At 46.3% G+C, this 22,684-nt stretch overlaps 1 protein-coding gene across 1 annotated transcript in view; it reads left to right on the top strand.

The window, feature by feature from the left end:
• PPP1R10 (protein phosphatase 1 regulatory subunit 10) overlaps positions 1-22,684 on the top strand; it is a 37,971-nt gene that overhangs the window by 5,410 nt on the left and 9,877 nt on the right. Inside the window, 15 exon segments of the mRNA XM_033084107.2 lie at positions 1,094-1,212; positions 2,860-2,876; positions 2,879-2,945; positions 3,865-4,000; positions 8,144-8,195; positions 9,512-9,589; positions 10,729-10,835; positions 10,838-10,901; positions 12,894-12,993; positions 14,593-14,642; positions 14,645-14,704; positions 16,102-16,202; positions 18,252-18,396; positions 19,588-19,743; positions 21,728-21,974. Coding sequence (XP_032939998.1) covers positions 1,106-1,212; positions 2,860-2,876; positions 2,879-2,945; positions 3,865-4,000; positions 8,144-8,195; positions 9,512-9,589; positions 10,729-10,835; positions 10,838-10,901; positions 12,894-12,993; positions 14,593-14,642; positions 14,645-14,704; positions 16,102-16,202; positions 18,252-18,396; positions 19,588-19,743; positions 21,728-21,974 — 1,487 coding nt within the window. The 5' untranslated portion in view covers positions 1,094-1,105.

Consider the following 22,684-nt stretch of genomic DNA (forward strand, 5'->3'; position numbering starts at 1 on the left):
TCCAGCTTTTGAGGCTTTTTGGGGTTGATTCCTTTTTTTTTTTAGGGTTGTTCCCAATATTTTGATTTTTTTCCCAATAATTTCCCCAATTTTCAGATCCATTTCCTTCCTTTCAGGTTTGATTTCCTCCATTTTCACCTCAATTTCCAAATTTTAACACTCATTTCCCACTTTATTTCAGCTTTAGTTCCTTTTATTTCCTTTTTTAGGGTTTGCTTTCATATTTTAGGTTAAATTTCAAAATTTTTAGTGATTTCCCCATATCTGAGGTCATTTCTCAACTTTTTAAATTTCATTTTCCAATTTTTTAAGCTCCATTTCCCAACTTTTTAATCTTAATTTCCCAACTTTTAAAGTTTCATTTCCCAACTTTTTAAATTTAATTTCTCAACTTTTTAATCTTCATTCTCCAACTTTTTAATCTTCAGTTTCCAACCTTTTAAGTTTAATTTTCCAAATTTTTAACCTTCATTTCCCGACTTTTAAAGTTTAATTTTCCATTTTTTTAAGTTTAATTTCCCAACTTTTTAAGTTTAATTTCCCAACTTTTTAAGCCTCTATCCAATTTTTAAAGTTTAATTTTCCAACATTTTAATCTCCATCTCTCTTTTTAATCCTAGTTTCTCTCTCCCTTCTCATTCTCCCTCTACCAGATTTGGACAGAATTCACTTTTTTTTCACTCAGATTTATTGTGGTCGAGCAGAAATTTGTATTTTAGGTGGATTCTTAGTGAAATTTTGGGTAAATTTGAATTTTTCTCAGCCAGATCTGGACATAATTCACAATTTTTTTCACTCAGATTTATTGTGGTCCAGTGGAAATGTGGATTTTAAATGGATTTTGAGTGAATTTTAATGTGCATTTTAAGTGGATTTTAAGTGAGTTTTAGGTGAGTTTTAAATGGATTTTAAGTGAATTTTAGGTGCATTTTAAATGGATTTTAAGTGAGTTTTAGGTGGATTTTGAGTGAAATTTTGGTTAAAATTTGAATTTTTCTCATCCAGACTGTAACTTTTTAACCTCTCCCTTCATTCCTAACCCCATTTTAATATTTTAAAATATATTTGAATATTTAATTTCTATTTTTTTCAGGTTTTTCCTGCCATGGGCTCCGGCCCCATCGACCCCAAGGAGCTCCTGAAGGGCCTCGATTGTTTCCTGGGCCGGGATGGGGAGGTCAAAACCATGGAGGGAATCTCCAAAATCTTCAGGTCAACCCCAAAAATTCCATTTTTTTTTCATTTTTCCCACCCTCCCCAGGCATTACCGTAATTTCCCGACTATAAGCTGCACCCTTTGGGCTCAAATTTTGCCCTGAAACCGGAAGTGCGGCTTATAATCCGGTGTGTACTTATATGGGCAAAGTTGGGAATTTACCAACCCCGGAAGTGTGCATTATAGCCCGATGTCCTTATATGGAAAAAGTTGGGAATTTACCAATGCTAGAAGTGTGCGTTATAGTTCGGTGTGTCCTTATATGGACAAAGTTGGGAATTTACCAACCCCGGAACTGCACCTTAGAGTCCGGTGTCCTTATATGGACAAAGCTGGGAATTTACCAATCCCGGAAGTGTGCGTTATAGTCCGGTGTGTCCTTATATGGACAGAGTTGGGAATTTACAAACCCCGGAAGTGTGCGTTATAGCCCGGTGTGTCCTTATATGGACAAAGTTGGGAATTTACCAACCCCGGAAGTGCCTTAGAGTCCGGTGTCCTTATATGGGCAAAGTTGGGAAATTTACCAACCCCGAAAGTGTGCGTTATAGCCCGATGTCCTTATATGGACAGAGTTGGGAATTTACCAACCCCGGAAGTGCCTTAGAGTCCGGTGTCCTTATATGGACAAAGTTGGGAATTTACACAACCCCGGAAGTGTGGCATTATAGCCGGTGTCCTTATATGGACAGAGTTGGGAATTTACCAACCCCGGAAGTGTGCGTTATAGCCCGATGTCCTTATATGGACAGAGCTGGGAATTTACCCACCCCGGAAGTGTGCGTTATAGCCCGGTGTGTCCTTAGTATGGACAAAGTTGGGAATTTACCAACCCCTGGAGTGGTGTTATAGCCCGAGTGTCCTTATATGGACAAAGTTGGGAATTTACCAACCCTGGCAGTGTGCGTTATAGCCCGGTGTGTCCTTATATGGACAAAGTTGGGAATTTACCAACCCGGAAGTGCGCGTTATAGTGGTGTGTCCTTATATGGACAAAGTTGGGAATTTACCAACCCGGAAGTGTGCGTTATAGCCCGGTGTGTCCTTATATGGACAAAGTTGGAATTTACCAACCCTGGCAGTGTGCGTTATAGCCGGTGTGTCCTTATATGGACAAAGTTGGGAATTTACCAACCCCGGAAGTGCGCGTTATAGTCTGGTGTGTCCTTATATGGACAAAGTTGGGAATTTACCAACCCCGGAAGTGTGCGTTATAGCCCAATGTCCTTATATGGACAAAGTTGGGAATTTACCAACCCCGGAAGTGTGCGTTATAGCCCGGTGTGTCCTTATATGGACAAAGTTGGGAATTTACCAACCCCGGAAGTGTGCATTATAGCCCAATGCCCTTATATGGACAAAGTTGGGAATTTACCAAACCCGGAAGTGTGCGTTATAGTCTGGTGTGTCCTTATATGGACAAAGTTGGGAATTTACCACCCCCAGAAGTGTGCGTTATAGTCTGATGTCCTTATATGGACAAGTTGGGAATTTACCAACCCCGGAAGTGTGCGTTATAGCCCGATGTCCTTATATGGATAATGTTGGGAATTTACCAACCCCGGAAATGTGCGCCTTATAGTCGTGAAATTGCTGTAATCATCTTTAATTATTATTAATTATTATTATTTATTATTAATTAGCCTGATGAAGGACTCTCAGAGATGGTGAGCCGCTGCATTACCTGAACATCCTCCTGCAGACGCGCGCCACACGACATCCTGGCCAAGTAAGGAGGGGAAAATTAAAATTTTCTGGGAGTTTTGGGGGGGTTTGGATAAATTTGAATTTTTTTCCAGACAGGTTTGGGTGTAATTCACATTTTTTCCTGAGATTTGTTGTGGAAATTTGGATTTTAGGTGGATTTTAAGTGAATTTTTAGGTGAATTTTGAATTTTTCCCAACCAGATTTGGACAAAATTCACAATTTTTTTTCTCCTCAGATTTATCATGGTAAAGTAACCTCATGGAAAAAAAAGTGAATTTTAGATGGATTTTGGCAGGATTTTTTAAATTTTGGGTGTATTTTGATGGGATTTTTTTTTATTTTGCAGGATTTTTTTCTGATTTTGAGTGAGTTTTGACAGGATTTTTTTTTTATTTTGGGTGGATTTTGATGGGATTTTTTTCTGATTTTGGGTTCTTTTTGACAGGATTTTTACTGATTTTGGATGGATTTTGACTGAATTTTTTAATTTTGAGTGTATTTTGACAGGGTTTTTTTAATTTTAGGCGGATTTTGTGAGGATTATTTTAATTTTAGGCAGATTTTGTGTGGATTTATTGTATTTTAGGCAGATTTTGGGTGGATTTTGATGGGTTTTTTTGATTTTGACAAGATTTTTTTCTGATTTGGGTGGATTTATTTTAGGCAGATCTTGGGTGGATTTTTTTATTTTAGGCAGATTTTGGGTGGATTTTTCTGGATTTTAAGTTGTTTTTGACAGGATTTTTTTGATTTTAGGCAGATTTTAATGGAATTTTTTTTTCTTTTGGATGGATTTTGACAGGATTTTTTTGGGTTTTGATGGGATTTTTTTTAATTTTAGTTGCATTTTGACAGGATTATTTTAATTTTAGGCAGAATTTGTGTGGATTTTTTTTTTTTGTGTGTGGATTTTTTCCATTCCAGTCCCTTTTCCCCCCAGGTTCATCCGTCTCGGGGGGTACAAACTGCTCAACACGTGGCTGACGGGATCCAAGGCCTCCAACAACGTTCCCTTCCTGCAGCAGCTGCTGCTCACCCTGCAGCACCTGCCCCTGACTGTGGAGCACCTGAAACAGGTGAGAACACACCTGGGGACACACCTGAGGGGGGAAAAAAACACACCTGGGACACAAAAACACACCTGGGGACACCTGGGGACACAAAAACACAGCTGGGACACACCTGGGGACACACCTGGGGACACAAAAACACACCTGGGGACACAAAAACACACCTGGGGACACAAAAACACAGCTCAGATACACCTGGGGACACAAAACACACCTGGGGACACAAAAACACACCTGGGGCTCACCCTGCAGCACCTTCCTCTGACTGTGGAGCACCTGAAACAGGTGAGGACACACCTGGGGACACAAAAACACACCTGAGATACACCTGGGGACACCTGGGACACACCTGAGGGGGGAAAAACACACCTAGGGACACAAAAACACAGCTCAGATACACCTGGGGACACAAAAACACACCTGGGCACACCTGGGGACACAAAAACACACCTGAGATACACCTGGGGACACTCACATGGCATTTGGGGACACTCTGGGGACACTCGTTCCCTTCCTGCAGCAGCTGCTGCTCACCCTGCAGCACCTGCCCCTGGCTGTGGAGCACCTGAACAGGTGAGGGCACACCTGGGGACACTCCTGAGATACACCTGGGGACACCTGGGACACACCTGGGGACACAAAAACACACCTGGGGGGAAAAAACACACCTGGGGGCTCACCCTGCAGCACCTGAAACAGGTGAGAACACACCTGGGACACACCTGGGGATACACAAAAACACACCTGGGGCTCACCCTGCAGCACCTGCCCCTGACTGTGGAGCACCTGAAACAGGTAAGGGCACACCTGGGGACACCTGGGGACACAAAAACACACCTGGGGACACCTGGGACACCTTGGGGCTCACCCTGCAGCACCTGCCCCTGACTGTGGAGCACCTGAAACAGGTGAGGGCACACCTGGGGACACCTGGAGGAAAAAAAAACACACCTGGGGACAGCTGAGGACACAAAAACACACCTGGGATACACCTGAGGACACAAAACACACCTGGGGGGCTCACCCTGCAGCACCTTCTTCTGACAGTGGAGCACCTGAAACAGGTGAGGGAACACCTGGGGACACACCTGGGGACCAAAAAACACAGCTCAGATACACCTGGGGACACAAAAACCACACCTGGGACACACTCTGGGGACACAAAAACACACCTGGGACACACCTGGGACACAAAAAACACAGCTGGGACACACCTGGGGACACAAAAAACACACCTGGGATACACCTGGGGACACAAAAACACACCTGGGACACACTTGGGGACACAAAAACACACCTTGGATGCACCTGGAGACACAAAAACACACCTGGGACACACCTGGGGACACAAAAACACACCTGGGGACACAAAAACACAGCTCAGATACACCTGGGGACACTCTGGGGACACAAAAACACACCTGGGACACACCTGGGGACACAAAAACACACCTGGGGGCTCACCCTGCAGCACCTGCACCTCACTGTGGAACACCTGAAACAGGTGAGGACACACCTGAGACACCTGGAGGAAAAAAAAACACACCTGGGGACACAAAAACACACCTGGACACACCTGGGGGTACACAAAAACACACCTGGGGGACCACAAAAACACAGCTGGGGGCTCACCCTGCAGCACCTTCCTCTGACTGTGGAGCACCTGAAACAGGTGAGAACACACCTGAGATACACCTGGGGACACAAAAACACACCTGGGACACACCTGGCGACACAAAAACACACCTGGGACACACCTGGGGACACAAAAAACACAGCTGGGGACACAAAAACACACCTGGGGACACTCTGGGGACACAAAAACACACCTGGGGCTCACCCTGCAGCACCTGAAACAGGTGAGAACACACCTGGGACACACCTGGGATACACAAAACACACTGGGGACACAAAAACACACTGGGACACACCTGGGGACAAAAACACACCTGGCACACCTGGGACACAAAAACACACCTGGGGACACAAAAACACAGCTCAGATACACCTGGACACAAAAACACACCTGAGATACACCTGGGGACACAAAAACACACCTGGGACACACCTGGGGACACAAAAACACACCTGGGCTCACCCTGCAGCACCTGCACCTCACTGTGGAACACCTGAAACAGGTGAGGACACACCTGGAGACACCTGGAGGAAAAAAAACACATGGGGACACAAAACACACCTGGGACACACCTGGGGGTACACAAAAACACACCTGGGGACACAAAAACACAGCTGGGGCTCACCCTGCAGCACCTTCCTCTGACTGTGGAGCACCTGAAACAGGTGAGGGCACACCTGGGGATACACCTGAGGGGGAAAAAACACACTGAGATACACCTGGGACACAAAAACACACCTGGGACACACCTGGGGATACACAAAAACACACCTGGGACACACCTGGGGACACAAAAAACACAGCTGGGGACACAAAAACACACCTGGGGACACTCTGGGGACACAAAAACACACCTGGGGCTCACCCTGCAGCACCTGAAAACAGGTGAGAACACACCTGGGACACACCTGGGGATACACAAAACACACCTGGGGACACAAAAACACACTGGGACACACCTGGGGACACAAAAACACACCTGGGGGCTCACCCTGCAGCACCTGCACCTCACTGTGGAGCACCTGAAACAGGTGAGGACACACCTGGGGACACACCTGAGATACACCTGGGACACAAAAACCACACCTGGGGACACTCTGGGGACACAAAAACACACCTGAATACACTCTGGGGACACAAAAACACACCTGGGGACACTCTGGGACACACAAAAACAGACCTGGGACACACCTGAGATACACCTGAGGGCACTCTGGGGACACAAAACCACACCTGGGAACACAAAACACACCTGGGACACACCTGGGGACACAAAACCACACCTGGGACACACCTGGGGACACAAAAACACACCTGGGACACACCTGGGGACACAAAAACACACCTGGGACACACCTGGGGACACAAAACACAGCTCAGATACACCTGGGGACACAAAAACACACCTGGGGACACTCTGGGGACACAAAAACACACCTGGGACACATGGGGACACAAAAACACACCTGGGGACACATCTGGGGGTACAAAAACACACCTGGGGACACACCTGGGGACACAAAAACACACCTGGGACACACCTGGGGACACTCGTGGGGATTTTTGGGGACACTCAGGTGGATTTTGGGGACCCCCAGGTGGCTTTTGTCACTGCCAAGGGGGTTTTGTCCCACTCCACAATGGTTTTTGTCACCTTTAAAGCCCTTCAGGGGGTTTGGGGACGCTCAGGTGGCTCTTGAGGATACCATGGGTGGCACCTGGGGACACTGAGGTGGCTTTTGTCACTCTCAAGGGGTTTTTGTATCCTTTGTGTCCCCTCCTGGTTGGTTTTTTGTGTCCCCAGGGCAGTTTTTGTGTCCCCTGGTTGGTTTTTGGTGTCCCCTGGGTGATTTTTGGTGTCACCTGGGCAGTTTTTGTGTCACTTTTGTGTCCCCTGGTTGGTTTTTGGTGTCCCCTGGGCAGTTTTTGGTGTCCCCTGGTGATTTTTGGTGTCCCCTGGGCAGTTTTTGTGTCACTTTTGTGTCCCCTGGGTGGTTTTGGTGTCCCCTGGGGGATTTTGGTGTCACCTGGGCAGTTTTTGTGTCACTTTTGTGTCCCTGGTTGGTTTTTGGTGTCCCCTGGGTGATTTTTTGGTGTCCCCTGGGCAGTTTTTGTGTCACTTTTGTGTCCCCTGGGTGGTTTTTGGTGTCCCTGGGTGATTTTTGGTGTCCCCTGGGCAGTTTTGTGTCACTTTTGTGTCCCTGGTTGGTTTTTGGTGTCCCCTGGTTGGTTTTTGGTGTCCCCTGGTTGGTTTTTGGTGTCCCTTGGGGTTTTTGGTGTCCCCAGGACAGTTTTTGTGTCCCCTGGGTGGTTTTTTGTGTCCCTAGGTGGTTTTTTGTATCCTTTGTGTCCCTTCCTGGTTGGTTTTTGGTGTCCCCTGGGCAGTTTTTGGTGTCCCCTGGTTGTTTTTTGGTGTCCCCTGGGCAATTTTTGTGTCCCCTGGGCGATTTTTTGTCCTCTGGGTGATTTTTGTGTCCCTTTTGTCCCCTCCTGACCCCTCTTTTCCTTTTTAGAACAACACAGCCAAGCTGGTGAAGCAGCTCAGCAAGTCCAGCGATGATGAGGGTGAGCAGAGACCCCAAAATCCATCCCAAAAAACCCCAAATCCCCCTAAAAAACCCTGAGAGAGATCCTGAGAACCCAAAATCCACCTGGGACCCCCCAAAAAACCCCAAATCCCCCTAAAAACCTCACAGAGAGATTCCTGAGAACCCCAAAATCCCCCTGGGACCCCCCAAAATCCCCCTAAAATCCCCACAGAGAGATTCCTGAGAACCCCAAAATCCCCCTGGGACCCCCCAAAATCCCCCTAAAATCCCCACAGAGAGATTCCTGAGAACCCCAAAATCCATCTGAGACCCCCCAAAAAACCCCAAATCCCCCTAAAATCCCCACAGAGAGATTCCTGAGAACCCCAAAATCCACCTGGGACCCCCCAAAAAACCCAAAATCCCCCTAAAACCTCACAGAGAAACTCCTCAGAACCCCAAAATCCACCTGGGACCCCCCAAAAATTCCTCAAATCTTCTCAAACCCCTCTCAGGTCCCCCGAAAATCTCCCTGGACCCCCAAAATCCCCCTCAGGCCCCCCAAACTTCACTTGAGACCCCAAAATCCCTCTCAAATCCCTCAAAAATTCCCAAAATCCCCCTCAGGTCCCCCCAGAATTTACTTGAGACCCCCCAAACCTCCCTGGGACCCCCAAAATCCACCTGGGACCCCCAAAATCCCCCTCAAGTCCCCCAAATTTCACTTGAGAACCCCAAAATCCCCCTGAGACCCCAAAAATCTCAAAATCCCCTCAGATCCCCCCAAATTTCACTTGAGACCCCCCCAAACCTCCCTGGGACCCCCAAAATCCACCTGGGACCCCCAAAATCCACTTGAGACCCCCAAAAATCCCCAAAACCCCCCAAAAATTCCCAAAATCCCCTCAGCTCCCCCAAAAACCTCCCTGGGACCCCCAAAATCCCCCTCAAGTCTCCCCAAATTTCACTTGAGACCCCCCAAAATCCCCTGGGACCCCAAAATCCCCCTCAGATCCCCCAAAAATTCTCAAAATCCCCTCAAGCCCCCCAAAAATTCTCAAAATCCCCTCAGATCCACCCAAATTTCACTTGAGACCCCCCAAAATCTCCCTGGGACCCCAAAATCCCCTCAGATCCCCCAAAATCCCCCTGAGACCCCCCAAATTTCACTTGAGACCCCACAAAATCCCAAAAATCCCAAAAAAATCCCAAAAAAATCCAAAACTCTCCTCAGACCCCTCAAATTCCCTCTCAGCCCCCCCAAATCCCCTCTAGGTCATTGCCCACCCCTTGCTTGATTAATCAGTGATTAATTAATGATGAATTAATGAATAATTAATGATTAAATCTCAGAGCTTCGGCGCTTGGCGTCCATCCTGGTCAGTGATTGGATGGGGGTGATTCGATCCCAGAGCAGCTCTCAGCCTGCAGGTGAGCCCTAAAAATCCCCAAAATTTCCTCAAAATTTCCTCAAAATCCCCCCCAAAAAAAATTCTTTACAAGCTGTCCCAAAAATGCCCCCCAAAAATCACCCCAAAACCACAAAAAAATCCCCAAAAAATCCCCAAAATTTCCTCAAAATTTCCTCAAAATCCCCAAAAAAATTCTTTACAAGCTGTCCCAAAATCCCCCCCAAAAAATCCCCCCAAAACCACAAAAATACCAAAAATCCCCCAAAAATTCCCAAAACCCCCAAAAATTCCCAAAATATCCTCAAAAAATAAAAAAAAAATCCCCAAAAATCCCTAAAAAATCCCAAAACATCCCAAAAATGAATAAAAATAAAAAAAAATTCCCAAAAAATCCCAAAAAATCTCCAAACATCCCCAAAAATAAAAAAATCCTCAAAAAAATCCCCAAAAAAATCCCAAAAAAATCCCAAAAAATCCCCTAAAACCCCCCAAAAAATCCCCAAAAATCCTCAAAAAAACCCCCAAAAACACCCTAAAAATCCCCACAAATCCCCAAAAATCCCCAAAAATCCCCCAAAAAATCCATAAAATAAAAAAATTTCCCAAAAAAATCCCAAAAAATCCCCAGAAAAATCCTAAAAATTCCCAAAAAAAATCCCAAAAAATCCCCAAAAAATCCCCAAAAAAATCCCCAAAAATCCCAAAAATCCTCAAAAAAATCCCCAAAAATCCCCAGAAAAATCCCAAAGATTCCCTAAAAAATCCGAAAAAATCCCCAAAAAATCCCCCAAAAAATCCAAAAAATCCCCAAAAAAATCCCCAAAAAAATCCCAAAAAATCCAAAAAATCCCCAAAAATCCCCAAACCCCCCAAAAATCCTCAAAAAAATCCCCAAAAATCCCCAAGAAAACCCTAAAAAATCCCCCAAAATCCCAAAAAAAATCCCAAAAATCCCCCAAAAAAAAAATCCCCAAAAATTCAAAAAAATCCCAAAATCCCTAAAAATTTCTCCAAAAAATCCTTAAAAATCCCAAAAAATCCAAAAAAAAATCCAAAAAAATCCCCAAAAACCCCAAAAAATCCCCAAAAATAATTAAAAAAAAATTTAAAAATCCCAAACTTCCCCCTCACCCTTTCCCTCCCTCCCCCCCCTCCCAGAACGAGACAAGAAGAAAAGGAAAGAAGAGAACAAAACCAAAACTGCGCTCCCAGAGAAGCCCCAGGAGAGCCAAAACCGAGGCCAAGGCCGAGGAAACCACCGAGAAAAAACGGGAAAAAACCCAAATCCCTGCGGACCACGGCGCCCAGCCACGCCAAATTCCGCTCCACAGGTGGGGTGGAGGGCTGGGACTGGCTTAGGCGGGGCTTGGGGCCGGCTTAAGGACTTTGGGCGGGGTTTGGGGTGGTTTGGGGATTTATGGCTCGTTTTGTGGGTTAGGATTGGATTTTAAGGGGTTTAGGAGTGGTTTTAAGGATTTTGGGGTGGTTTAGGGTTGTTTGGGGGGTTAGGAGTGGTTTTAAGGGAGTTTAGGACTGGTTTTAAGGGATTTTGGGGTGGTTTAGGGTTGTTTGGGGAGTTAGGAGTGGTTTTAAGGGAGTTTAGGAGTGGTTTTAAGAGATTTTGGGTGGTTTAGGGGTTGTTTAGGGGGTTAGGATTGGATTTAAGGAGTTTAGGACTGGTTTTAAGGGATTTTGGGGTTGTTTGGGGGGTTAGGAGTGGTTTTAAGGAGTTTAGGAGTGGTTTTAAGGGATTTTGGACTGGTTTAGGGGTTGTTTGGGGGGGTTAGGATTGGATTTAAGGGAGTTTAGGACTGGTTTTAAGGGATTGTAGGGTGGTTTAGGGGTTGTTTGGGGGGTTAGATTGGTTTTAAGGGAGTTTAGGAGTGGTTTTAAGGGATTTTGGGCTGGTTTAGGAGGGAGTTTGGGGCCGTCTTAAGGAGTTTGGGCGGGGTTTGGGGTAGTTTAGGGCTCGTTTTGGGGGGTTAGGATTGGATTTAAGGGAGTTTAGGACTGGTTTTAAGGGATTTTGGGGTGGTTTAGGGGTTGTTTGGGGGGTTAGGAGTGGTTTTAAGGGAGTTTAGGACTGGTTTGTAAGGGATTTTGGACTGGTTTAGGAGGGAGTTTGGGGCCGTCTTAAGGAGCTTGGGGTGGGTTTGGGGTGGTTTAGGGGAGTTTTTGGGGGGTTAGGAATGATTTTAAGGGATTTTGGGGTGGGTTTGGGATGGGTTTAGGGATCTTTTTGGGGAGTTAGGAGTGGTTTTAAGGGATTTTGGGCTGGTTTAGGAGGGGCTTGGGCTGGTTTAAGGAGTTTGGGGTGGTTTAGGGGTTATTTAGGGGGGTTAGGAGTGGATTTAAGGGATTTTGGGGGAGTTTAGGGCTCTTTTTGGGGATTTAGGACTGGTTTTAAGGGATTTTGGGCTGGCTTAGGAGGGCCTTGGGGCCGGTTTGGGATGGTTTAGGGAAGTTTTTGGGGGTTAGGAGTGGTTTTAGGGGAGTTTTGGGGTCTTTTGGGGGGGTTAGGAATGGTTTAGGGGTCTTTTTGGGGGTTAGGAGTGGTTTTAAGGGAGTTTACAGCTCTTCTTGGGGGGTTAGGAGGAGTTTTAGGGGATTTTGGGGTGGGTTTGGGATGGTTTAGGGGACTTTTGGGGGTTTAGGAGTGGTTTTAAGGGAGTTTAGGACTGGTTTTAAGGGATTTTAGGGGTCTTTTTGGGTGGTTAGGAGCGGTTTTAGAGGAGTTTAGGGCAGTTTTCCGGGGTTTAGCTTTGGTTTTAGGGGAGTTTAGGGCTCTTTTTGGGGTTTAGGTCTGGTTTTAGGGGAGTTTAGGGCTCTTTTGGGGGGTTAGGTCTGGTTTTAGGGGATTTTGGGGTGGGTTTGGGATGGTTTAGGGCTCTTTTAGGGGATCTAGGAGTGGTTTTAAGGGAAACTGGGGTGAGTTTGGGTTGGCTTAGGGAAGTTTAGGACTAGTTTTAGGGGTTTAGAACTGGTTTTAAGGGAAATTGGGGCTGGTTGTGGAATTTGTGGCTCTTTTGAGGAATTCATGGTAGAATTTGGCAGAATTTGGGCTGGCTTAGGAGAGTTTAGGACTCTTTCAAGGGATTTAGGACTGGTTTTACAGGAAATTGGAGCTTCTGTGGAATTGGCAGAATTTGTGACGAGTTTGGGGCAATTTCAGAAAGATTTGGGCTTGGTTTTAAGGAATTTGGAGCTGCTCAAGCTCTGCTGTTGGGATTTCAGCCATCCAGGGCCAGTTTAGACTCAGCTTTGGGGTTTTAGGCCGGGTTTTTGGGGGTGTTTGGGACGTTTCTGACCCTCCTCTCTCTCAGGGCTGGAGCTGGAGACGCCGTCGCTGGCGCCGGTGAAGAAAACGAACGCGGCCTCGTCCGACAAGTACAGCCTAAAACCCGTCCCAGTCAAGAGGCAGAGGTGGGCTGGGGCTTAGGCTCGGCTTTAGGCTGGGGTTTAGGCTCAGGTTTGGGGTCTCAGGGCGGTTTGGGGCGGCTCAGAACTCACCTGAGCTGCTTTTGGGGTTGATTGGGAGGAATTTTGGGGGTTGGGGGCAGTTCTGGTCTCAGGATTGTTTTGGGACTGGTTTTAGGGCTGGTTTTAGAGCTGGTTTTAGGGCCACTTTAGAGCTGGTTTTAGGACCATTTAGAGCTGGTTTTAGGGCCATTTTAGGATCATTTAGGGCTGGTTTTAGGGCCACTTTAGAACTGATTTTAGGGCTGGTTTTAGGGCTGGTTTTAGGGCTGGTTTTAGGCTGGTTTAAGGGTCATTCAGGACTGGTTTTAGGGCCACTTTAGAGCTGGTTTTAGGGCTATTTAGAGCTGGTTTTAGGGCTATTTAGAGCTGGTTTTAGGGCCATTTTAGAGCTTGGTTTAGGGGTGGTTTTAGGGCCATTTAGAACTGGGTTTAGAGCCACTTTAGGGCTGGTTTTAGGGCTGGTTTAAGGGTCATTCGGGGCTGGTTTTAGGGCCACTTTAGAGCTGGTTTTAGGGCCATTTAGGGCTGGTTTTAGGGCCATTTTAGAACTGATTTTAGGGCCATTTTAGGGCTGGTTTTAGGGTGATTTTTAGGGCTGATTTTTAGAACCATTTTAGAACTGGTTTTAGGGCCATTTAGGGCTGGTTTTAGGTCCATTTAGGACTGGTTTTAGGGCTGGTTTTAGGGCCATTTTAGGAGTGGTTTTAGGGCCAGTTAGGACTGGTTTTAGAGCCATTTTAGGACTGGTTTTAGGGCTGGTTTTAGGACCATTTTAGGGTCATTTTAGGGGTGACTTGCAGACTATTTTTGGGGCAATCTCAGAGTTTTGGGTGTATTTTGGGGACATTTTGTGTCTATTTTGGTGGGACTCTTCTGTAATTTTTGGGGATGGATTTGGGGAATTTTTGGGGTGGATTTGGGGGATTTATGGGGTGGATTTGAGGGACTTTTGGGGATGAATTTGGATGAATTTTGGGGATTTTGGGAGATTTTTGGGTTGGATTGGGGATTTTGGGGGATTTTTTTGGGATTTTTGGGGGTGGGCTTGGGGCATTTTTGGGAGGATTTTTGGGGGGATTTTTTGGGGAATTTTTGGGATTTTGGGGGATTATGGAGATGGATTTTGGGGGGATTTTTGGGGAGATTTTTGGGGAATTATTGGGAGATTTTTGGGAATTTTGGGTGGATTTTGGGATGGATTTGGGGGATTTTTGGGGGGATTTTTGGGAGATTTTTGGGGAATTTTTGGGTGGATTTTGGGGTGGATTTGGGAGATTTTTGGGGAATTTTTGGGTGGATTTTGAGGTGGGTGTGGGGGATTTTTGGGTAATTATTGGGTGGATTTGGGGGATTTTGGGGAGATTTTTGGGGAATTTTTGGATGGATTTTGGGATGGATTTGGGACATTTTTTGGGATTTTTGGGTGGATTTTTGGATGGATTTTGGGATGGATTTGGGGGATTTTTGGATGGATTTTTGGATGGATTTTGGGGTGAATTTGGGACATTTTTGGGGTGTCCTGACCCTTCCCTTTCCCCCCAGCGCCCCCACAGCCCCCGGGGAGGCTCCTCTGGCAGAGAAGAAATACAAACCCTGAACACGGCGCCCAACGCCGCCAAGGAGATCAAAGTCAAGATCATCCCCCCCAGCGTGAGTCGGGGACATTGGGGACATTTGGGGACATTTGGGGACACCTGGGAGCCATCTTGGGCTTGGGTTTGGGGACATTTTGGTGTCATTGTTGTTTAATTTTGGGTTTAATTTTGGTTTAATTTTGGGGCCATTTTGGATTTAATTTTGGTGCCATTGTGATTTAATTTTGGGGACTTTTTGGGGACATTTTGGTTTAATTTTGGTGCCATTTTGGTTTAATTTTGGGGACTTTTTGGGGACATTTTGGTGCCATTTTGGGTTTAATTTTGGGGACATTTTGGGGACATTTTGGTACCATTGTGATTTAATTTTGGGGACTTTTTGGGGACATTTTGGTGCCATTTTGGTTTGACTTTGGGGACATTTTGGTTTAATTTTGGTGCCATTTTGGTTTAATTTTGGTGCCATTTTGGTTTAATATTGGGGCCATTTTGGGGACATTTTGGTTTAATTTTGGGGACATTTTGGTTTAATTTTGGTGCTTTTTGGGGTTGGTTTTGGGGACATTTTGGTTTAATTTTGGTCCCATTTATGGTCTAATTTTGGGGACATTTTGGGTTGGTTTTGGTGCCATTTTGGTTTAATTTTGGTGCCATTTTAGTTTAATATTGGTACCATTTTGGTTTAATTTTGGTGCCGTTTTGGGTTTAATTTGGTTTAATTTTGGGGACTTTTTGGGGACATTTGGGAACACTTTGGTGCCATTTTGGTTTAATTTTGGTGCCATTGTGATTTAATTTTGGGGACATTTTGAGGACATTTTGGTTTAATTTTGGTCCCATTTATGGTTTAATTTTGGGGACATTTGGGTTTAATTTTGGTGCCATTTGGGTTTCATTTTGGTGCCATTTTGGGGTGGTTTTGGGGACATTTTGGTGCCATTTTGGATTGATTTTGGTGCCATTTTGGTTTAATTTTGGTGCCATTTTGGGGTGAATTTGGGGTTTTTTTGTGCAACATTTTGAGGAGAATTTGGGTTTTTTTGGGCACCATTTTGGGGTGAATTTGGGTGATTTTTTAGGCAAAATTTTGGGATGAATTTAGGGGTTTTTGGGCTGAATTTGAGGTGTTTTAGGGGTGAATTTGGGATTTTTTGGGCACCATTTTGGGGTGAATTTGGGTTTTCTTTGGGGCACAATTTTGGGATGAATTTAGGTGATTTTTTAGGCACAATTTTGGGTTAATTTGGGGTTTTTTGGGCACCATTTTGGGCTGAATTTGGGGTTTTTTGGGCACCATTTTGAGGTGAATTTGGAGTGAATTTTGGGGTGAATTTGGAGTGAATTTTGGGGTGAATTTGAGGTGATTTTGGGGTGAATTTGAGGTAATTTTGGGGTGAATTTGAGGTGATTTTGGGGTGAATTTGAGGTTTTTGGTGACCCCTCTCTCCTCCCCCAGCCATGGAAGGCCTCGGGTTCCTGGACGCCCTGAACTCGGCGCCCGTCCCCGGCATCAAGATCAAGAAAAAGAAAAAAGTTCTGTCCCCAACAGCTGCCAAGGTGGGACACTGGGGACATTTGGGGACACTCTGGGGACATTTTGGGGACCATTTGCGGACATTTTGAGTCCCTTTTTGGGGACACTTTGGTGACATTTTGGGAATATTTTGATTCCCTTTCTGTGGGACAGTTTGGGCGCCATTTTGAGGACATTTTGTGTCCATTTTGAGGACACTTTGGTGACACTTTGGGGACACTTTGAGCCCCTTTTTGAGGACACAGAGTTCCCTTTTAGTGACCTCTTTGGGCGCCATTTTGTTCACTCTTTGGGCGCCATTTTGAAACCCCTTTGAGTCCCTTTCTGTGGGACAGTTTGGGTGCCATTTTGGGGACACTCTGTGGACATTTTGGGGACATTTTTAGTCCCTTTTTGGGGACATTTGGGGGCATTTTGAGTCCCATTTTGGGGACACTTTGGGGACATTTTGGGAACATTTTGAGTCCCTTTTTGGGGACACTTTGATTCCCTTTTTGAGGACACAGAGTCCCCTTTTAGTGACCTCTTTGGTGGCCATTTTGTTCACTCTTTGGCCGCCATTTTGAAACCCTTTGAGTCCCTTTCTGTGGGACAGTTTGGGCGCCATTTTGGGGACACTTTGGGACATTTTGGGGACATTTTGGGGACATTTTTAGTCCCTTTTTGGGGACATTTTGGGGACATTTTTAGTCCTTCTTTGGGGACACTTTGAGGACATTTTGGGAGTATTTTGAGTCCCATTTTGTGAACATTTTGGGGACACTTTGGGGTCAATTTGGGGACATTTTGAGTCCCTTTTAGGACACTTTGGGGACATTTTGGGAATATTTTCAGTCTGTTTTTGGACACTTTGGGAACATTGTGAGTCCTTCTTTTGGGGACACTTTGGGCACCATTTTGTGTCCATTTTGTATCCATTTTGTGTCCGTTTTGGGGACACTTTGAGGCCATTTTTGGGACATTTTGTGTCTATTTTGGGGACACTTTGAGGCCATTTTTTGGGACATTTTGTGTCTATTTTGGGGACACTTCGGGGACATTTTGATTCCCTTTTTGAGGACACAGAGTTCCCTTTTAGTGGTCTCTTTGGCAGCCATTTTGTTCACTGTTTGGGTGCCATTTTGTGTCCATTTTGGGGACACTTTGGGAAGACTTTGGGGACATTTTAGTCCCTTTTTGGGAACACTTTCAGAACATTTTGAGTTCCTTTTTGGGGACATTTTGGGGACACTTTGATTCCCTTTTTGAGGACACCGAGTTTCCTTTTAGTGACCTCTTTTTGTTCACTCTTTGGGCACCATTTTGTTCACTCTTTGGCAGCCATTTTGTTCACTCTTTGGGCGCCATTTTGTTCACTCTTTGGCCGCCATTTTGTTCACTTTTTGGCAACCATTTTGTTCACCCTTTGGGCGCCATTTTCTTCACTCTTTGGCAGCCATTTTGTTCACTGTTTGGGTGCCATTTTGTTCACTCTTTGGGTGCCATTTTCTTCACTCTTTGGCAGCCATTTTGTTCACTCTTTGGCCGCCATTTTGTTCACTTTTTGGCAGCCATTTTGTTCACCCTTTGGGCGCCATTTTCTTCACTCTTTGGCAGCCATTTTCTTCACTCTTTGGGCGCCATTTTGTTCCCTCTTTGGCAGCCATTTTGTTCACTCTTTGGCAGCCATTTTGTTCACTCTTTGGCAGCCATTTTGTTCACTCTTTGGGCGCCATTTTGTTCCCTCTTTGGCAGCCATTTTCTTCACTCTTTGGCAGCCATTTTGTTCACTCTTTAGCAGCCATTTTGTTCACTCTTTGGGCGCCATTTTGTTCCCTCTTTGGGCGCCATTTTGTTCACTCTTTGGCAGCCATTTTGTTCACTCTTTGGGCGCCATTTTGTTCACTCTTCAGCAGCCATTTTGTTCACTCTTTGGCAGCCATTTTGTTCACTCTTTGGGCGCCATTTTGTTCACTCTTTGGGCAGCATTTTGTTCACTCTTTGGCAGCCATTTTGTTTCCGTTTTGGGGACACTTTGGGGACATTTTGGGGACACTTTAGGGACATTTCTGACCCATTCTCTTGCCCCCCAGCCCAGCCCCTTCGAGGGGAAGCCGCCGGCCGAGCCCAGCGCGGCCAAACCCTCGTCCCCGGAGCCGGCGGCCGCGGAGCCGATGGACACGGAGCGACCGGGGACACCGGTGCCGGCCATCGAGGTGCCCGAGCCCATGGACACAGGTACGGCCTGGGGACACCTTGGGGACAGTTTGGGGGGCTGGGGACATTTTGGGGATGGTTTGTGTGGTTTGGGGACATTTTGAGGGGATTTGGGCCATTCCAAGTCCCTTTTCGGTGCCATTTTGACCCCAAACCCCTCATTTTTGACCCCAAACCCCTCATTTTTGATCCCAAACCCCTCATTTTTGACCCCAAACCCCTCATTTTTAGGCCCAAACCCCTCATTTTTGACCCCAAACCCCTCATTTTTGACCCCAAACCCCTCAATTTTGACCCCAAACCCCTCATTTTTGACCCCAAACCCCTCATTTTTTGACCCAAACCCCTCATTTTTAACCCCAAACCCCTCATTTTTTGACCCCAAACCCCTCATTTTTGGACCCAAACCCCTCATTTTTGGACCCAAACCCCTCATTTTTGACCCCAAACCCCTCATTTTTGACCCCAAACCCCTCATTTTTGACCCCAAACCCCTCATTTTTAGGCCCAAACCCTCATTTTTGACCCCAAACCCCTCATTTTTGACCCTAAACCCCTCATTTTTAGGCCCAAACCCCTCATTTTAGGCCCAAACCCCTCATTTTTAGGCCCAAACCCCTCATTTTTCACCCCAAACCCCTCATTTTTGAGCACAAACCCCTCATTTTTGGACCCAAACCCTTCATTTTTTGACCCCAAGCCCCTCATTTTTGGACCCAAACCCTTCATTTTTTGACCCCAAACCCTCATTTTGACCCCAAACCCCTCATTTTTGACCCAAACCCCTCATTTTTGACCCCAAACCCCTCATTTTTTTACCCCAAACCCCTCATTTTTGACCCCAAACCCCTCATTTTTGGACCCAAACCCTTCATTTTTTGACCCCAAACCCCTCATTTTTGACCCCAAACCCCTCATTTTTGTATCCAAACCCCTCATTCTTGACCCCAAACCCCTCATTTTTCACCCCAAACCCCTCATTTTTGACCCCAAACCCCTCATTTTTGGGCCCAAACCCCTCATTTTTTTACCCCAAACCCCTCATTTTTGACCCAAACCCCTCATTTTTGACCCCAAACCCCTCATTTTTTTACCCCAAACCCCTCATTTTTGACCCCAAACCCCTCATTTTTCAGCACAAACCCCTCATTTTTCAGGCCAAACCCCTCATTTTCGGGCCCCCCTTTTCTCACTGTCCCCTGTGTCCCTCAGGCTCCTCAGACACCGGGGGTGACCCCAAAAGCTCCGACGTTCCCCCCGAGGGCGGCCCGGCCCCGCGCAGGCCCCGCAAGAAGAAATCGGTGTCGTGGCCCGAGGAGGGGCGGCTGCGCGAGTATTTCTACTTCGAGCTGGACGAGACGGAGCGAGGTGAGCCCGGAGTCACCCAAAAACCTGGGCTGGGAGGTTTGGGGGCCATTTTGGGAGCGTTTCAGACACATTTTTTGGGAATTTTGGGTCCATTTTTGGGATTTTTTTGGGAATTTTTGGGCGCCATTTTGGGATCGTTTCAGAACCTTTCTGTGGGAATCTGGGCGCCATTTTGGGATCATTTCAGGGCCTTTCTGTGGGAATCTTTGGGTGCCATTTTGGGATCATTTCAGACCCATTTTTTGGAATTTTGGGTCCATTTTTGGGATTTTTTGGTGAATTTTTGGGTGCCATTTTGGGATGGTTTCACGGCCTTTCTGTGGGACCCTTTGGGGCCATTTTGGAGCGTTTCAGGGCCATTTTTTGGGAATTTTGGGTCCATTTTGGGGATTTTTTTGGGAATTTTTGGGTGCCATTTTGGGATCATTTCAGGGAATTTTTGTGGGGACACTTTGGGCGCCATTTTGGGTTCATTTCAGGGACATTTTTTTGGAATTTTGGGTCCATTTTTGGGATTTTTTGGGGAATTTTTGGGCGCCATTTTGGGATCATTTCACGGCCTTTCTGTGGGACCCTTTGGGCGCCATTTTGGGATCATTTCAGGCCCATTTTTTTGAATTTTTTAATTTTTGGGTGCCATTTTGGATAATTTGGGCACCATTTCGTGGGAACCTTTGGGTGCCATTTTGGGAGTGTTTCAGGGACATTTTTTGGGAATTTTGGGTCCATTTTTGGGATTTTTTTGGGAATTTTTGGACACCATTTTGGGATAATTTGGGCACCATTTTGTGGGAACCTTTTGGTGCCTTTTTGGGATCATTTCAGCGCAATTTTTTGGGAATTTTGGGTCTATTTTTGAATTTTTTTTGGAATTTTTGGGCACCATTTTGGGATCATTTCAGGGCCTTTCTGTGGGACCCTTTGGGCGCCATTTTGGGAGCGTTTCAGGCCCATTTTTTTGGAATTTTGGGTCCATTTTGGGGATTTTTGGGTGCCGTTTTGGGATCATTTCAGGGAATTTCTGTGGGACCCTTTGGGCACCATTTTGGATCATTTAGGCACCATTTTGTGGGAAATCTTGGTCTTTTTTTGGGATTTTTTGGGATCATTTCAGGGCCTTTCTGTGGGAATCTTTGGGTGCCATTTTGGGATAATTTTAGGGCCTTTTTGTGGGAATTCTGGGTCCTTTTCTGTGGGACCCTTTGGGTGCCATTTTGGGATCGTTTCAGGCCCATTTTTTTGGAATTTTGGGTCCATTTTTGGGATTTTTTTGGGAATTTTTGGGTGCCATTTTGGGATCATTTCACGGCCTTTCTGTGGGACCCTTTGGGCGCCATTTTGGGAGCGTTTCAGGCACTTTTTTTTTAATTTTGGGTCCATTTTTGGGATATTTTTTAAAATTTTTTGGGTGCCATTTTGGGATCATTTCAGAGACTTTTTTTATGGGAATTTTGGGTCCCCTTTTTGGGATCATTTCAGGGACATTTTTTAGGAATTTTGGGTCCCATTTTGGGATCATTTCAGAGACATTTTTGGGGGATTTTCAGGTCCCTTTCTGTGGGACCCCTTGGGCACCATTTTGGGATCATTTCAGGGCCATTTATTGGGAATTTTGGGCGCCATTTTGTGAACACTTTGGGCGCCATTTTGTGAACACTTTGGGCGCCATTTTGTGAACACTTTGGGCGCCATTTTGTGAACACTTTGGGCACCATTTTGTGAACACTTTGGGCGCCATTTTGTGAACACTTTGGGCACCATTTTGTGAACAATTTGGGCACCATTTTGTGAACACTTTGGGCGCCATTTTGTGGGCACTTTGGGCGCCATTTTGTGAACACTTTGAGCACCATTTTGTGAACACTTTGGGCGCCATTTTGCAAACCTTTTAGGCGCCATTTTGGAACATTTCCAACCCGACCAACCCCAGAGCGAGACAATCCCAGGATTTCTTTTCACCCATCCCCATTTTTCCCCCTCGCAGTGAACGTCAACAAGATCAAAGACTTTGGCGAGGCGGCCAAGCGGGAGATGCTGAAGGACCGGCACGCCTTCGAGACGGCGCGGCGCCTCAGCCACGACTCCATGGAGGAAAAGGTGCCCTGGGCCTACCCCAAGGCCCTGGAGCTGCCGGCGCCGCTCGTCATCCCCGGCAGCGGCAGCCGCGAGCGCTTCACGCAGGCCGAGCGCGTCAAGGGCATCCTGCAGGAGATCTTCCTCTCCAAGGAGAGGTGAGGGGGAATTCCAGATTTATTGGGAATTTTGGGATTTAGGGATTGGAACGTCCTGAGTCTACTGTGGGAGCTATGGGGGAATGGGGGTTTGCAATGTTGTGAGCTGGAAATTACAGGGGTTGGTGAGGTGATTGGTGGCCATTTTGTCAGGGTTTGGGCGCCATTTTGGGAGGGCTTTGGGGCCATTTTGGAGACTTTGGGCACCATTTTTGTGAGGGCTTTGGCAGCCATATTGTGAGGGTTTTGGGTGCCATTTTGTGAGGACTTTGGTGCCATTTTGAGAACTTTGGGTGCCATTTTGTGAGGGCTTTGGCAGCCATTGTGAGGGTTTTGGGTGCCATTTTGTCAGGGCTTGGGTGCCATTTTGTGAGGGCTTTGGAGGCCATTTTATGAGGCATTGGGGGCCATTTTATGAGAGCTTTGGGCACCATTTTGAGGATAATTTGGGGCCATTTTGAGGAGACTTTGGGTGCCATATTGTGAGGGCTGTGGACGCCATTTTGTCAGGGCTTGGGGCGCCATATTGTGAGGGCTTTGGCACCATATTTGAGGGCTTTGAGTGCCATTTTGTCAGTGCTTGAGGTGCCATTTTGTCAGGGCTTGGGGCACCATATTGTGAGGCTTTGGCAGCCGTATTGTGAGGCTTTGGGCGCCATTTCATCAGGGCTTGGGGCCCACTTTTATCAGGGCTTTGGGTGCCATTTTGA

Source organism: Catharus ustulatus, chromosome 36 (genome assembly GCF_009819885.2).
Source record: "Catharus ustulatus isolate bCatUst1 chromosome 36, bCatUst1.pri.v2, whole genome shotgun sequence".
NCBI classification, from domain to species: Eukaryota; Metazoa; Chordata; class Aves; order Passeriformes; family Turdidae; genus Catharus; species Catharus ustulatus.